At 40.8% G+C, this 17,621-nt stretch overlaps 1 protein-coding gene across 4 annotated transcripts; it reads right to left on the bottom strand.

Moving 5' to 3' along the window:
• Positions 1-637: 637 nt before the first annotated feature.
• Positions 638-15,878, bottom strand: LOC142383665 (peroxisomal succinyl-coenzyme A thioesterase-like). Of its 4 annotated transcripts, none has more exons than XM_075469308.1 (11): positions 15,224-15,878; positions 13,515-13,719; positions 13,323-13,422; positions 13,058-13,248; positions 10,449-10,618; positions 8,024-8,143; positions 7,709-7,791; positions 7,417-7,510; positions 4,230-4,310; positions 1,185-1,326; positions 638-1,072 (listed from the first exon to the last, which is right to left on the bottom strand). In XM_075469308.1, exons 1-11 carry the CDS (start codon positions 15,239-15,241, stop codon positions 939-941), a joined length of 1,338 nt encoding a protein of 445 aa, XP_075325423.1. In that variant the 5' UTR covers positions 15,242-15,878; the 3' UTR covers positions 638-938. The 4 variants fall into 4 exon arrangements, with proteins under 4 accessions (XP_075325423.1, XP_075325424.1, XP_075325425.1 ...); XM_075469309.1 differs by having other exon boundaries at positions 13,515-13,716; positions 15,224-15,877; XM_075469310.1 differs by having other exon boundaries at positions 15,336-15,876.
• Positions 15,879-17,621: the final 1,743 nt, after the last annotated feature.

Here is a 17,621-nt window from a genome sequence, read left to right as displayed (position 1 = left end):
CTAGTCCGTTCAGCTCAAATGGTAGGATTGATGACCTGGGTCAACAGTGAGGGGAGGGGCGGGCCAAAGAGGTGCTGAGAGATTTCATTGGACAAGCCCATTGTCCTTCGAGAAATTCTACCAATGGCCGCATTTTGTGTTGCAATTACCGTCACGGCCGATAAAATAATAATAAAAAAAACCCGACATCACCAGCCGTCGAGGGCCGTCGGCCCACCAGGAAAATGCCAGACTGTCAGTCCAGCCCTGGTCAGAGGTTTAAGTGGAATGAGATGGATCAACTCAATATTAGGTCAGTGGTCATAATGTCATGGCTGATCATTGTATAAGTGAGAGACAATTCATAGATGATTCTGCAGTGTAAGGCATACTTATGGGAATCCCTATAAGCCAAATTGATTATCGATTTAATAGACTGATAAAAGTAACACAACTGTCAATAAAATGCCACCATGTTAACTGAAATAGAACTTCAAAATACATGCTTATACAATAATATTTCTGACATGGCAACAGATTGTCAATGACAGGCCAACTTAGCAATAACTAAAATGGTCTTGTCTGGTGCTCCAGCCTCTTTCCTATTTGAAAGTAGAGGTAGAGTTGTGTTTCTGACAAGTTAACAGGATTCCAAGTATTATGTTAGCTTATTTAGCATTTTATTAAAATCATGATAATACAGTATGACAGTACAAAACAAAAACAAGGATGGATTTCCTGAACACACATGTGACTTGATTAGTTGGGCCACAGAAAATCTGTCATTTGTTAATGATCGATCAAAAGATAATTTACAAATCTGAGGTGTTTTCACACTGAGCAGAAACTCCAGCTTTGATCGTCATAGAAGGGCTTCCACTGCAAGTTACCCATGATTGTTTTTGGGGATAAAATCATTATGACTTCAACAGTTCTAGAATCAGTAGTTGTCATCTTGATTACAGGTGGGAAAATGGGGTACAGGGTTTGGGGGTGCCATACAGATTCTCCCTAAGAAAGATCAATATCTTCCTCCAGGAGTCCTCCTGAGCACGTGAATGCTCCAGTGTCTGCCCGCCCCACAAAGCCATCACTGCAAACAGAAGCAGTCCTCAGATATTAAGTGTCTGTGCTGGCAGGTTAACATTTAAACATCCTGAAAAAAATCTGTGAATGTGAGCTTAATGGCCTGAAAGCAATATTACCCTTCTGACGTGTCTCGATTGATTTGAAACAACTGGCACGTGCAAACGGTGAGTACGGGGGTTCTATCAGATGACCTGCCTTTGGGTACAACAGGACGGTCAGCAGGTGGCTGTTCCCTGCTTGCTGCATCATCTGTTTCATCTGGAAAACAAGAAGTTTAAAACCTGATACATAATGTTTGACATGTAGTCTGGGGAAGCCGGGTATCTAGCCACTGACCCTCTGATTGACAAACTAAAGCTTTGTCCAGAGCTATAGCCAGCCTGTTTAAAGCATTTTGATCCAATTTTACTTTTAGTTACTTTTTGTAGTAATTTTAATTTTACTACAACTTATCAAGGGCCCAATTGTGCTTGTTTTAGCAATAAAATGTTATTGTTGGTAAATCAGTGTGTACACACTCTTGCAAGAACGCTGTGATGCATTGGCAGGTTTATATGCCTTAATTTTCTGGAATAATAGCTGCTTACATTATCTAAGGGTGAAGAGTGAACTGCAAAAAATAGCTGGCTGTTGGGTAAGTCTAAAAGGGTTTCCTTGTTATTTGGCTACATGTTAGACTTTAATAACTCTTTCTGACTTATGTTGGCCATTCAATACTTAACTATAAAAAGCAATAACAAATTTAAACAGATTTAAACCAAAGAATGGACAGAATATTTTCAATCTGAGCCAAGGATTGAATCTTAAATGATTATCTGAGTAGGTAATCAGGCTAAATCACAGGACGTATGCTGCATGCATTGCAGAGATATGGCCAGACAAAGGTAGTGTTATGGTCTGTGTTTTTGTTTATTAGTTTTTATGTCATGTTAAGTTTTGTATTCTAGTTCATTTTTCCTGCTGATTGTGCTTGACCTGGGTGGAAAACTGCTGACACAAACAGAGTAAATTGCTGAATGGTGGAAGGAGCACTTTGAGGATCTCCTCGATCCAGCTGGGGTGGATGAGATTCTAAAGGCTCTGGAAATGGTGGGGCTGTCTTGGCTGACGCCCCTCTTCTATGTCGCATGGAGGTTTGGGTCAACGCCTAGGGAGTGGTGTTGGTTCCCATTTTTAAGAAAGGGGACCGGAAAGTGTGTTCCAACTACAGGTGGATCACACTACTCAGCCTTCCCGGGAAAGTTTACTCCAGGGTGTTGGAGAGGAGGCTCCTATCGATTGTCGAACCTCTGGTTCAGGAGGAGCAGTGTATGGGGGCCAGCTTCGGTGGTTCGGGCATCTGGTTAGGATGCCTCTTGGTCACTTCCCTTATGGGCACATCCTATTGGGAGGAGGCTGTGAGGCAGACCCAAGACTTGCTGGAGGGATTATGTGTTCCTTCTGGCCTGGGAATGCCTCGGGAGCCCCCAGGAGGAAGTACAGAGTGTCGCTGGGGAGAGGGAAGTCTGGGTTTCTCTCTTGAATCTGTTGCATCCGCGACCCAACCGTTGAAACTTGTATTGAAAAAGGGTCCATTACTCAACATAGTCCTCTTTGGTGGCATCTGGTGGCCAAATGTATGAAGAGTAATGGCCCTGTCACACTGTTGCGTATGGCACTAGCGTATGAAAATTATCACTCATACGCTGGTATACGCTGACATACGCCAGGGGAACGTTAGGCATAGATTGTATACATTTCAAGCACGCTGGCATACGTTGGCATACGCTGAGGCAGAAATAAATTTTTGAACATGCTCAAAACTTTTGTGCGTATGGTTAATACGCTAAGCATACGATAGGCATACGCTGAATACGCTAGAGGTACGATATAGGGACGTTACTGATAGGTCGAGAACGCTGGACATAAATTGCCATATGTTGGCATGAAGGTGTACCGTACAGCTAGCGTATTTATAGCCTCCGCCCGTCTGCCGCCTCCATCTCCGCCAGACGGGCGGAGATGGAGGCGGCAGGCAACCGACGATTCACGGGAGCGGTCAGGAGGAGGAGTTGGGGATCTTGATCGCTCAGAAGCATGTAACTCATCAGCCGCAGGTGCATCAGGCATTTCAGCAGGTTTGGGTGAGAATGATTCTTGTGTTTTTTTGCCTTTTCCTCGGCCCAGGGCACGGGCAAACGACGATTGCTTCTTGGGAGGCATGATCGAGATGAATGTCTCGAGAGATGTTGATAGCGCGTCGTCTACTGCAATAATGGAGCAATGTGGAAAGGCTGCTGAGTTAATGGCGTTGCCCCTGGCAACCAATAGCGTCTTCTGCCAACATGGCCGACTGGCCGACCGGAGTCACGTGACTCCTCATTCTCAATAGGCGCGTTGAAACGTACGCTGGGCTTGCGCAGTTCATATGCTACTCATACGCTAGTCATTCTTTATTTTCAAGGACTTTTCGTGCGTATGATTAATTTTCATACGCAACTCATACGCTTCTCTCATACGCAACAGTGTGACAGGGCCTTTACTAAAATCTACAACATGAAATTAACTGCAAAATTATGATTGCCCACTCTACAGAGTTGAGTTGATATATATAAATATATGTGTGTATGTGTGTAGACATTGTCCTTATACCGTTGAGTGTCAAACACAACCTTTCAAGCCATCAAGTAATAACTTCAAGGTGCATTGACAATTGATCTTTAACTACATCAGCTGTTTTTCTAAAAGCATATAACTATGTAATCTGCATACAATTGGACACCAGCCACAGGAACCCAGACAAATGTCTTTTATCGATTTTTGATTTAATATTTTCCAAATGATAACTACTTTCATTCTGTTTTTCATTTTGTTAATTTTGCTACTTGAAACCATCAGGTTTCAAACTTTCGGTTCATTGAAAGTTTTTTCTCATTGCTCTCGTTTGGTTTTATTTACTCTTGCTTCTGTTGCCATATTAATGTAATATGCAGGTTTTGCAATCCATAGCTCTGTTTTTCCTTGATTTTGAAACCTCTTGTTCAAAAGACATGGAATTAAATTTTTTAGGCATTTTAAGGAACTCCAAAATATCCTTTGCAAAGATTTATTTGGTTGCTTTTCATAATGATTTAAAAAATTTTGCTATTAAAAACAAGAAGATCACAGGTCAGTAAACTTACATCCATTGCAGATTCGCAGGCACACCAGTTCTGATCGTCCTCACCCACAACCAGCATCAGCGGACACTGAAGTCGCCCCACCTGCTCAGACACAAACAGCAGCAGCTTTTTACACTTCATCACCTATTGCAGCTTCAAATATTAATGCAACATCTTCCTATACCTTGAGAATTATTTATTTATATGGAGATGTTACACAAAGCTACAGATGTCTTTTTCCCTTCTCAGTCGAGCCCAACTCTTCATGCTTACAGTCAGTAAGAGAGTACACCCATTGACAATGACCACTTAAGTTATATCATGTCGCTGAAATTTCCATCTACAACCACCACTATAGTGAAATACAGGCTATATATATATATCTGGGATATGATATTAAATCTGGGAAGATGTTGGTCAGTCATGTGAGTTTATTGTTTGTAAGCTCAGACCGCAATCAGCTGGGAAATCAAGTTACTTTAAATTTTTTGCAAGGTTGGATGTGAGCAACAAATTTGTTGTCATTCCCCCTTCTACAACTCAAGTCTTCTTCAAAACAGTAAAAAAAAAAAAACTTTTTTAAAAAGAAAAGCATTTTGGGCATCAGTCCATCGTCTCAACAACACATATAATCTCTGTCAATAACTTCAACCCACTAGTACAAATATATTTAATCTATTACACTGTGCTCCCCATACTCATCAGGTTTATTAACATTTTTTTCAGCAAGCCTTAATCTTGATGTTTTGTGTTGAAGGGCAAACAAGGTGCTCCATTCTTGGATGTTGAATCCCTCACTCATTTGCTTTTCATGGCCAGTGCATGAAAGCAGTACACTTTAAGAGTTTACATTTTTGGAGCTCTTTGTATCTCTATTATTAACTATCATCTGTTTCTCTGATTTTATTGGTTATCATCACTGTGAATGAGACAGACACAGACAGACACATCCTGTAGCTTCAAAGCTGAGAAAGTTCTGGTGTTCATTAGTGTTGCACCGATACCGATACCAGTATCGGACGGGGCCCTGATCGGCATTAAAATGGTGGTATCGGTATCGGCGAGTACCAACAAATAGGGCACCGATACCATTTACCGACACTTGAACGTAGCCCTCTCTCTCCCGACACTCGCTACACTGTGTTGTGATCACTGTGCAGCTATCGCTATTGGCCTGCTCCAGACCAATGAGAGCGGGCCAATAGCCGCTCTTAACCAATGCCGGGGCAGCTTTTTCTATGTATGGGGAGCAAGACGTCTGGCGACACGGCACTCTGTTAGCTGGGGAGGGTGTCGTTCGCAGTCATCTAGAGCTGCCGGCGACGAAGACAGCTAGCCAGGGGGAGTTTGCAGCGCGAGTGTGAGGAGGGGAGGCTGGGTTCCTCCTGTAGTCAAAACAGGGTCCACGATAGAGAGTGCTGGGCCGCCATCGCTACCTGTGCGGTCATGACAGCGCACTACCAGCTGACAGCCAGTTACCGTCTTCGCCGTCCAGCAAAGCCGTTACCCCGGGGAGTTGGACGGCGGCACAAGCTCAGACCCCAGGGGAGGGTCTCGCCAAGTGGGCGAGTTAAGTATTCCTCTCCTTTTAACTTCGTGTTTTAGTGTTTATGTATAGGTCGGCCTATTTTTATGTGGTATTGATTGGTGGGGTTGCGTGGGGAGGAGTGACGGGTCTGTGGTTAAACGGGCGCCATATGCTGCAGGTTAGCCACGTGTTTTGTGGTGTGTTGACTCTGTGTGCTGTGTTTAAAGCGTGCCTTAAAGCTAGTGAAGCTAGCCTGACTTGTAGTGGGTTTTCATTCCGTGTGCTGTGTTTAAAGTGTGCCTTAAAGCTAGTGAAGCTAGCCTGACTTGTAGTGGGTTTTCATTCTGTGTGCTGTGTTAAGGGTTAGCCTGTCGTGTGTGTCGCGACCAAGGAAGCCTGCGTTCCCAATCCTTCTCTCTCTCCATTAGATCGGAGCCCCCCACCCCTACCCAGGCTCCGCCCTCGCAGTGACGCAACACCTTCGGCTCTGCTACACTTACTCAGGCAAACTGCTCATTCAGGTGGATTCGAGTTCCCGAAAAAATGGGAACTCCACCCACTTTTTCGGGAAGCAATCAACTTTGAGCAGCGGCAACGGCCCAGGGTAGAGGCGTGTTCAAGGTAGTGACGTGGTTGAACTGCCACTCAACCCATGGATTGTACACGGAAGCGCTTCATTCAATATCAACATGGAGCAGCGTCAAGCTTTTGACACTGCTGTAGATGCTGTAATGAAAGTGTTTGATGAGAGATTCTCGTTAAAAATCGAGCAAAGAAAAGCCCTTGAATCATTTCTTGACAGGAAAGACGTTTTCGCCTTGCTCCCTACTGGCTTTGGTAAGAGTTTAATCTACCAGTTAGCCCCGCTGGTAGCTAAATCATACGTCAGAGGAAAGAGTGGTGTGATTGGCTTAAGCTTAGGCACAGCCTTTTCTGGCCACAACCAGTAGCAACCCGAGGGAGGCGGGTTGACCAGGCCATTTCGAATCGTATTCGTTATGGTCTTGGTCAGACCAGAATCTCGAAGAGATTTGAAAGTCTATGTTAATCAGGCTACCCCACCCCATGTATTTTATGAACTTGTAAACTAATAAAGATTTTACATTTTACATCCAAGTAGTATGCAGCTCTTCATATACAGTATATATATATATATATGTATATATATATATATATATATATATATATATATATATATACCGATACCATACCGATACTACTCTGTTTGAAAAAAAATAAAAAATAAATGATATATATTAATTTTTTTTAATTTTTATTTTTTTCAAACAGAGTAGTATCGGTATGGTATCGGTATCGGCCGATACTGCACAGCCAGGTATCGGTATCGGGGCCAAAAAATGGTATCGGTGCAACACTAGTGTTCATGGGTTATTTGAAAACTATGTTCAGCTGATTGCAGATAACAAAAGTTCTCAGTTTTTTTTCAGTTATAGCTGGTACACCAATATTGTTTCAGTGAAGATCAATCTATTCCCTTTTGTTGCTGAAAGTGTCAAGTTTGAGACCTGTAATTTGAATGACGTCTTACTTTGTATTGGACAAGCAAACATTTGATCCACTTTGAAACAGTGGTTCCAAATAAAGTACTTGAACAACACCTTATCAGGTAAAGGCAAAATTGATACAAGACTAAGAGAAATTGTGACTGATAGTACTCACATCCACTTTGAGAGATGGGTCAGTGGGGATGGGCAGCAGCAGATTTCGCCAAATCATCTCGTTGTCATCAGACAATTGAGTCTTTTCAGAATTTCTTGTTGGACAAAAATTTAACTCATTAAAATCATATTGCCATCTTTTCCAATTCTGACTGATGACACAACTCTGACTTGCTCAAAACCGTGTCAGATTTACATATGCTTTTATCTTATCTATCTATCAAATTTCTAGGAAATTGTGTTTCACTTGAGCTTCAAGATAAATCAACCAGTAACTGAGCAGATCAACTTACTTCTTAAAGCAACCCATTATTTGCTCTAAAGATCCATCAACTGGCTGCACATGGCTCCCACTAATACACACAGCACATCTGAGCTGAGAGACATACGAAACACATTTTAGACCTGTAGACATTAAACCTGAAGTTTTAAAATGTCCATCTGGTTCACCTCTCTGAGCTAATCTTGGCTGACAGAATCTTCATAGAGAACAGAGAATAACACTCAGCAAGAGAGCACATGCATGCATTTCTAAAAATGTTTTAACTTTTTACATTTTTCTAGAATGCTAAAATGGTGAAAATCAATTTTAACAAGATGTAATTTACCTTTATTACTTTGGAATACACAGCCATTTTGAGGGTGATACTGGTGCCCAAAGAGAGACCCAACATTGCAATCCTGCTCTCAAGGACCTGAGGATGCTGCTGCAGGTATCTGTAGGCCCTCTGCAGTAGAAACAAGTTGAAAAACAAAGTTACAGCTAAGACCAGTGCTTTTGTTTTTTTATCTGATTCAATATCATAAAATTCAAATCTAAAACTCGTTTACTGGCCACGTATTGCCATAAAGCCTGGCAACTACTCCATCAATGTGTAACAGACGGCTTCATCTCAGGGTGAACTTTGAGCTTTCCTCTGAGATTCAAGTGACTGATATGTTGAAGTCACATCTCCTTACCATAAACAGCTCGCAGTTAAGATTATCTTATCTTTCAAATCTTACAAAATTCAAACATTTAAATCTTGAAGTTGCATTTCTAATCTGTTACTGTCTGTATGGCTTAATCATTAAGCTACCTCAGGTTGCTGCCAAGGGAAACCTCAAAGTGCACAGAGGTTAAAGCAATACTATGTAACATTTCTACCTTAAAATAACAGCTTGAAAAAAATTGTGCGGCTAGAGTTTTAATATTACGATTGGCCTGTCTCCTATGCCCTTCGGGGGTCTGAGTTGGAAAAACTGCGCTATGTAACTTTGCTGGAGCGGCTCGGTGGCGGCCCGGTAGCGGCCTGGGAGCTGAGCGGAAGTACTTCGACTTGCTTTCTGGCACACCTACCGCAAAAACAAATAGACCCCTCTCACGCTCCCAGGTACATTTGATTACTCTTACCTTCTCGGTCGACATAGCTTGCACCTTCTGACTCCTCGCCAGTTCGTCAACAAACGTGAAAGTGAAAGTGAAAGGGTGTTGTATTTATGACAGTGTAACTGTACATTACCTCCAAGCCTGTAGGGGGAGCTCCATAGTGGGCTTTTTGAGAAGTTACATTGTATTGCTTTAAAGTAATAAAATTCTGGCATATTGTCCTTGAATGAGTGTGTGCAAGGGTCAATAATAAGTTTACTAACACAAACAGACATGCTGATAAAACACACACACACACACACACACACACACACACACACACACAAAAGTCTGCAGAATCTTGTATAACTGTAAACTTAGTATCTTACATGGACCAGTCACATTTAAATCATGAGCATTTATTTCTGTGAAAAAAAATAATTTGGACTTGTGTTTCAGGTTAGTATGAATGCTGTGCTGCTGGAATGATTTCTGCTGGTAATTCTGTCACTGTTATGACATCTGTTATGAGTGGGAAAGCTGTTTGCATGTGGGAGCAACTGATTTATTTATTATTTAACTGATTATGATTACAATTAATTGAATTCCAATTGGCTTGAATTTGACTTTATTATCTAAGTGCCTTGAGATGACATTTGTGGTATTTGGCGCTATATAAATAAAAATTAATTTAATTTAATTTAATTTAACATTCCAATGAAATTAGACCACAAATTCAAATGAAGTGAAGAAGAGACATCTAGGACTAAAGACAGGAGCAAAATGGACATGAAGGCGGTGGTTTGCTCACAATAGAAAATGTGAGATCACAGGCATATAAAATTGACAAGCTTGGAGCCCTGATAAGGACGCAGTGGGAACATCAGGGAAGGAACATAATTTGATGTGGCTGCAGTAACAATCCTAACACCTCTCTATCAATAATTTATACTGCAGCAATATAATTTCCCTTTGGGGGTTAAAACTGTATCCGGATTGAAATTAAATCAATTGAACCAATTTGAAATTAATTTAATTCAATTGAATTGAACTTCATCTGCTGAACTTAAAGCTGCCGTCGGCAACTTTTTTTTAGTCATATTAGCTTGAACTGTCATGGGATTCTGGAAGTAGAATATTAAATAGGCTGTTTAGGAAAAATCCCGAATTCTGTAGCTCCCTCTAAAGCTTGTAATCGTGCTTGCAAAAATCGAGCGCTCCCGGCTGTTTTTAACCAATCACGTTAGGTTTATTATTTATCTATTATCTGAGCAGAACAGTCACCAACCACGTCTTCCATGCTGAGCGTGAGTCTGCCCCCAGCTTGTGTGCACGCACACTGGTGTGAACTCACGTGCACAACCTCGTCCACAGAGGGGGAGGGACCTGAAAGTTGTATCAGTTCGAATATTCCGACTTTAGACTCGGAATTTTGAAAACCTGCCGACGGCAGCTTTAATCTGCTGCTTGAACTTTGTTTGGGCCCCAGTATTTCTACAGCCTGCGTACATCTCTCAGTAAGTTCTCAGCAAAAGATAACAAAGTCAGTAGTTTTACGGTTGAATTCGCACCTACAACCTACAGGAACTACCAGGTTACGAAAACAGTGATTTTCTGATTTTATCTTATTTAATTTAATTTTTGCTACACCCTTGTGACCAAAATATTAAATCAATTGGATTCACCTCAAAGTATTGGTTGTCCACCATCTTCCCAGTTTCCACTGTGAATTTACATGTCAGGTAGTCAAGGGCCAGCGAGGCGATTCCATGAGAAGCCAGCAACGCTGCACGGTACTCCACCAATTGTCCACCACCCCCCCACAAGTCCAGAAGACCAGGGAAAGGTCCAGGTCCTTCAGACAAGTCACGACAGCAAAAACAACCTTTGTATATTCATGACTATTATTATTAAAAGTATTTTGTGTGTCAGTAACATTGGCTTACTCATGATGGAAAGCTGATTCCTTGTTGTTTTAAACAATACCTGTTGATACATTTTTCCTCATCACCTCTTTTCCAATGTGTTTCCATCAACAAGTTTTAAACATAAGAAAATGTTGATTAAACAAGCTAAATAAATTGAAAAAAAAATGCATTAAACTGTTTCTTAAAGAGGTTTTTGTGCTTGCTTGTGCTGTATTTTTTCCCTTTCTCAAAAACGATTTTGGGAGATGTGGGGAGACAGAAAAGGTTTTGACATAGTGAACATATTATGCAATCTGATTTGTGCCAACTCAACAAAGCAATAAGTCTCAAACATAAAAAATAGATAAAAATGAACATAAAATAGATCTCACTGAAGCTAAAAGTTATTTAAAAAGTAAAACTTGTGATTTGTAAACACATTGCTTGTGTAATTATTTGTTGTGACGTTAGTACATTTGCTATCAGTTTTTTTTTGCTTCCTTCTCACCGATCCTACCTTTACTCTGACTCACCATTAGGTATGTCACGAGAACCGATACTTTGGTACCAAGTCGATGCCACAATTCTAAAAACATGACGGTACTCGTTTTTCTACAGTACTTTAGGTACCAGGGATGAAATTCCTCTGGACATAACCTGAGCACCATATACACCTAGTGTTCTAGTGTGCCGTTAAATGCCAAAGGAACACGGAAGATGGCAACTGCAGCTGCAGCGACAGCTCCGCCTCGACTCGTCAAAAAGAAAAATAGTAAGAGTCGTGTCTGGAAGTACTTTGCTTTTGAGGCGGATATTCAGGGATTAATAAGAGATTCGCAAAAACGTACATGCAAACGGTGCCAAAGAGATTTTCATCTGAAAGGAGGAAACACTTCCAATTTAGCGAAGCACCTCAAAGACAGACATCCAGATTTATTCAAAGAATTCAAGGTGAGTGAGTTTCAAGTCATGTTAACGTTCACTTTGCGGGCAAATTCACACCCATTATTCTCAGTTGAACGAACTCCCCATCGTATAGATATGAAACGCATATCACAAGAAACAGCGGAAACAGAGCTTTGCAAAGAGTATCTGTGGTTTATTTTTATTTATTACTTGAACGCTACATGCCACGTTTTTTTTTTGTAATTTTCAAATGTTTTTAATAAATGAGTATGTTGAAGTACATGTAATTTATTGTTTTGTTTTTTTACCATGGAATTTCCCTGGTATTGTTATCGACTATTAAATGTCTGGTATTGTGACATCCCTACTCACCATGGCTTATATTTGCAGCTCTGGCAGAAGCTACAAACATGGGAGTATTTTGAGGGATTCATTCCTATTGACTGGTGAGTTTTAGAGTGACTGTTCAGTGTCCCAGACGTTCCTCATCACAGCTAGTGGATTTTGATCCAGGTCTGTTTTGGTGGACACTTTAATCTGAGCAGCAGCAACACTAAGCTCTCATCACCCATTCACTGACTATATTAGATCCCTACAAAAATTTAAGTTTCTGAAATGAGACAAAGTAACTTTTATCAGCATTGTGGATTGATAGCTACCCTACCTGGGATTGTATCTTTGTTCAGTACCTTCCCAGGTTCAAGAGTGTTGAATCACTTCACAGAGAGAGATAAAACCCCATTGTTAAAATAGCAATAAGTTAGCCTCATTGGGTAATGGCTCACTAAAGCTTCATGGATTTCTGCGGATAATTAGCATGCTTATTAACAAAAGCTGTTGCAACATGCACCAATTACCCAGGAATGAAGATTGGCAAGGTGTTAACCCAAAAACCAAACGTGTACATGAGCAGTAGGGTTACTTGGCTATCAATTTTAAATTACATATATTGGAAAAACTTGACCTAAAAGTTGAAACCACAAAGTATCTGAGGACAGACAAAATAGATCATCAATACTCATTTAAATATTGTAGGAATAAAGCTACTGTATATATACCATATAAATATCTAAAATTTTTCTCCAATATTTTCAAGTTAGTTAACTTTACTCTCATATTGGCACAAATCTGATTTGATAACATATTGCACACATGAGTTATAACAATTGTAATTAGCTGTTCTTAAAGAATGAACATGACCAAAACTTTAAAAAAAAAAAGTTTTCTATGTATTTCTTTCCTCAAAATTCATTTTTTAATTTAGCACTACTCTATAAAGCACAACCGAGCCTTCACCACATCGTTCTGATAATTATAGTTTGTGCTCTTTCTACTCTGACCAAGAATATACAATCTATTTTTCAAAATTTCAAAGATTTCCTGCAAATCTGCTTGTCAACAGCATGGTAAACAGCTACTGGCTCCTCACTGCAAGAGCTGATATCCGTCTTATCTCTCACTAGACTTTCTTTTAATCTTACCTGAGGGCAGGAAAAGAGTTGCAGTGAGTCCATCTTCTGTGACCGGAATTCTGCAGACTCCGGGGGCCATGTACCAGCGCTCCACCAACACATTGGCCAGTGGTACCTGATCAGCAAAGCCCTCTGTCTGGTGACCCTGGTACACTGAGATCGTTACTACCATAGGATTCTGGACATTCTTCTTCCTCATCCTAAGAATGACAGGAGAGTCAGCTCTGATATTAACAACAGATACTGACTGGTATCATCTGCACAGCTTGCTGACCTGAGTCCAGGTTTGCTGCCTGGAATTGGCTTGAGGCTCCACAGTAAACCCATCGGTTCAACCCCCAAATATGTTCCACCCAGACTGGCATCTTCTGAAACTGTACAGAAGAGAGAACAAATAATGTAATACTGTGCACATCTCATAAGTAATGTTCTTGTATTTTCCACATCCATGTTCTGATCCATGTACCATTTACAGTCCCAGTGGCATCGGCCGTGTACTGAGCAAACGCATGCCAGCTGTGTTCATCCTCACACTGATGGGAGGCATGGACAGTCAGCTGGAAACCAGGGAGGACGTTCTGGACCAGAACAACAAACTTCTCATCCACAAGCCCTCTGGATGGCCGGACTGACAGCTTCGCATAGCACTGCTTCTCATCCATCCTGACCTGCTAATACAAGAATCAAAAACATGGCCAAACTTTCTTTTTATAGCTTAAGCTATGATACCTTCAATTAAATGCCATCTGTCTTATTCAAAGCATTATAAGTTGCCTTGTTGTGTAATACATATAAAGACTTCTCAATTTAATTGATAAAATGGGCTCTATTCTCGTCAGTAATAATTTTAAAATCATTTAAGAGAAAAATTTATGATAAATCTAAACTGTGTTCATACTAGTTAACATGTTGTCCTGAAGATCTGCAACTAGTAAACTAGTGGCTGTATGTTGCTTACATGTTAACTAGTTCAAACTAAAATCTTCACATGTTTACCAGTTAGGGACTAATTTACTACTAGTTAGGAAGTATGCGCCACAATGTCCAGTAGTTATACTAGTGTAGGTGGTTCTTACTTTACTAGTGATACTAGTGATGTTAAAAAGCACCACTAGTCAACTAGTAAAAGCCATTATGTCCACAAGTGACACTCGTGCAGCTGTTTTTGCAGGCTCTTTATCTTGCTTTACTAATCAACTAGTGACATATATTCTCTTACAAGTGAACTAGTAAGGTCCACAAAAAAGTGAACTAGGGACACTGTACCTCTCACTTAACTAGTTAAGTAGTTTAAAGAATTGTGTGTCACTAGTAAGACTGTACAGAGCATGTAAAGACCTACAGGATGAACAGGTTGATTTTTCTCAGACGTAAGAATTTTTCTTGAAAAAGTTCAGCCTTGCTCAGCACTAGTAAACAACTGTGCACAGCGAGTGAGACGTTTGTTCAACATGTCTGACTTTTTGTTGAACTAGTTAACATGTCGATGTCACAGGTAAAACAAGCGATGAGATGAAATTTCACTCGTTTACATGAATGGTGCTTGCTACACTTTACTACTGAGACCAAAAAAGCTTTAACTGGTGTGTGTAGTGACATCTCATCTCCCACTAGTTCAATGTTTTAGATCTCACTTTGACTGTTACTAGTTTGGTTCAGGGGGCCAGTCTTCAGATTTTGCTGGAACTAATTCGACAAAAACCTTGTCTGGGATTTGTGAAACCTTTTTCTGATTTGTGAACCTTCAGAAAAAGGTTTTGCAAATCCCAAACAAGGTTTTAATTAATCTACAGCCTCTTTAGAATAATTCTATCCAGATTTGAGCAGTCTAAGTATTGTAGTTTCCATACAGGACAGTGTTTAGGGCGATCAAAATGCAAAAAAAATGCAGTGAAATGGCCCTTTATGCCTATCCTCTTAATTCGCGATTCGGAAGCTGTGAATCGGAAACCAACTTCAGCGTAAAGTGTCACTAGCTGTTGAAAAAGAGTCCCTGGTAAGACTCTTTGTTTACGTAGTTGGGCAGCATGTCAAACTAGTGTGACCACATATCCAACTGAAGTAGGCCTACATATTTCCATACCTTACCTATGTGAGCTACACATGTTGTTCAACTTTGCCCTGCTGAACTACTTTCTCGGTCCGGTATGCTTTAATCCTGAGGGTGCGTATTACCTCGTCAAACAACAGCATAACTGGCCATTTACGGGGTGAGAGTATGGTTTCAACAGCTGACACGCGGTTTGAAGTCAGGTATCAGGTATAAGTCCACGATTCCCTTTACTACCTGTATATGAACCTCACAGCCAGAAGTCAGAACTGTTGTCCTCGGATTTTGTCGTCTCTTTTGATGGATGTTTGGTGTTTGCCTGGTTTCCAGCTGTATCAAATAGTCACAGAATATGTCGAGTCCACACCAACAAACGCTGCCAAGGTTCACAAAAAACTGAGTTGCAGAACACGCGTGATAACGGCTTTATAAGGTCCGAAGTGTAGCCTCTTTGAGGTTCTGCCTCCTCCAATTGACGTATTATTATTCTGGACACAAGATGGCGGCGTCGAGACACGAAAACTTCACAAAATAGTTTGAGGATTCTGCTTTCCTGATGTTAATAGCAGAAAGGTCTCCTGAAGACTGTGAGTGGTTTCTGTGGAGTCCCCTGTATTTCTGATGGAGAAGGACTGTGCTGTTTCCATAGGAGCTACTGCCCAGTGAGAGACAGTGGCTGTAATGTTATATTGTATTAGGTGCACACACAGGCTGGCATAAAGGTGTTGTAATAGGGCAGCCATCTTGGCTCTGCCCTCATAAGCACTATTATCAGGGTAGAGACGTACTGTTACAAAAATGTTCGGTGGAAAAGGGGCATTAGAACAGGGGAGTCATCTAGGCTCTGCCCTGTTAGAACAGAGCAGCCATGTTGGCTCTGGCATCATAATTAGTTCCAATAGGAGACATTATGTGTAAGAAAGACAGTAGCCAACTGACAAAAGTGCCCTCACTTTGTGTCCTTATGACCTTGGGGTTTAATACTGAGGCATATGCCTCAAACAAACAGTCGCTGTTCGAAAAGTAAAAGTCGTATCTGAAAGATTGTAATTTTTATTCTTCTCCCATGTATGGTTTTTTTTTTTTAATGGCAATTTTAAAATGAGTTTTCACATTGATTTTATGAGTTGGCCGTTTATAATGGCCGGGCATGGGAGCTGGAATGGTGGCTCTCTGCGCTCTGTGAGAAATCTGTGAGGCCAAGCTCAATGAGGGTGCATTTGGGTGAAAGAGGACAGAAATACCTATGTTTTGAGGTTAAATTTAAGAATGGGAAACAGAGTGAGAGCAGCATGTCAGGCATTTTTTATTCTTCCTAAAACGTAAACTGCCGTTGTGTCAAAGCTGTAGGCTATAATATATCAACAAACTCTTTAGTTGGTCAAAGTTGAGTGTTTCCTGTCACGTTTATGAACTTTGAATGATGTCTCTGGGATGCCGTATGGCTGAGTTATGAGGCCTCCAAAATAGGGCAGTTTGGTGCTCGTTTAGTGGTTTTCAATGCATTTCTCCATTGTAAAAATTCCCAAATGATAATAATGATAGCCACAAATAATAGCACACTATTCCCAATCATTTTGCACGCGGCAATGTGCTTTTTATGCCGGTCGGACCATAGGTGCAGGACTAGTAGCACGCCGAACTTCGTGTCGGAAACGGGAGAATAATAAGTATGCACAATAGTAATATGTGTGCCCTGCCTTTGGCATTGGCACCCATAATTAAAACAGAACCTAGATGCAGACATACTTAAAGAATGAGACTGATTGAGGGAGAAAAGGTTAAATCAAAATTTTACAATCTGATACATGAATGAAAAAAAAACCCATATCAGATGAACAATCAAAAAGCCCCAACCCAAATTTTGGCTTAGTATTGGCTACATTTGGGACCTATGGCTAAAATATGGTAATGTAAAATTGCCCCAGAACTGGGGCAATAGACAGAACTGTGTTGTGTATGTAAAAGTGCCCAAATTTCATAACCCAGCAATACAATGATAAACACATCTTTGATAGAATATTCAGAAGACATTTTAAAGGAGAAAGGTACAGCAAGTCAACCCCTAAAGCGAAGAGTAGCTAAAATGTCCATAGAATGACAGAACATCTCTATATCTCTTCTATCCACACTGAGGATTGCGTCTAATTTTAACTTCAGAAACTAATTGTGTTCTGACCAGGGCTTGAAAACGAAATTATTTTTCAATCGTTCCGTTCCGAACGGTTCAGGCATGTTTAACGTTTTCGTTCTTGCGTTCCGCCACCAACATATCGTTCCTGAACCGGTTCGGAACGTAAAATATCGTTCGTTCTTATCGTTCCGGCAGTGTTTGGCGGGCCTATCAAGTCTATGTGTGTGGACTTTACCTTAGAATAGACCTACTCATTACTATTTGCCCTTGATTTACACCGTAGCTCTGCCCAAAAATAATAAATCACCGGCAGCATCCAAAAACATTCAGATGGGCTAAAGCTGTGTCGACGTCACTTCCTTGATCAGGGAGCTTCAATGTAAGATGAG

Source organism: Odontesthes bonariensis, chromosome 7 (genome assembly GCF_027942865.1).
Source record: "Odontesthes bonariensis isolate fOdoBon6 chromosome 7, fOdoBon6.hap1, whole genome shotgun sequence".
Classification (NCBI taxonomy): domain Eukaryota; kingdom Metazoa; phylum Chordata; class Actinopteri; order Atheriniformes; family Atherinopsidae; genus Odontesthes; species Odontesthes bonariensis.
The sequence above is the reverse complement of the archived record's forward strand: the minus strand, read 5'-3'. Positions and strand labels throughout refer to the sequence as shown.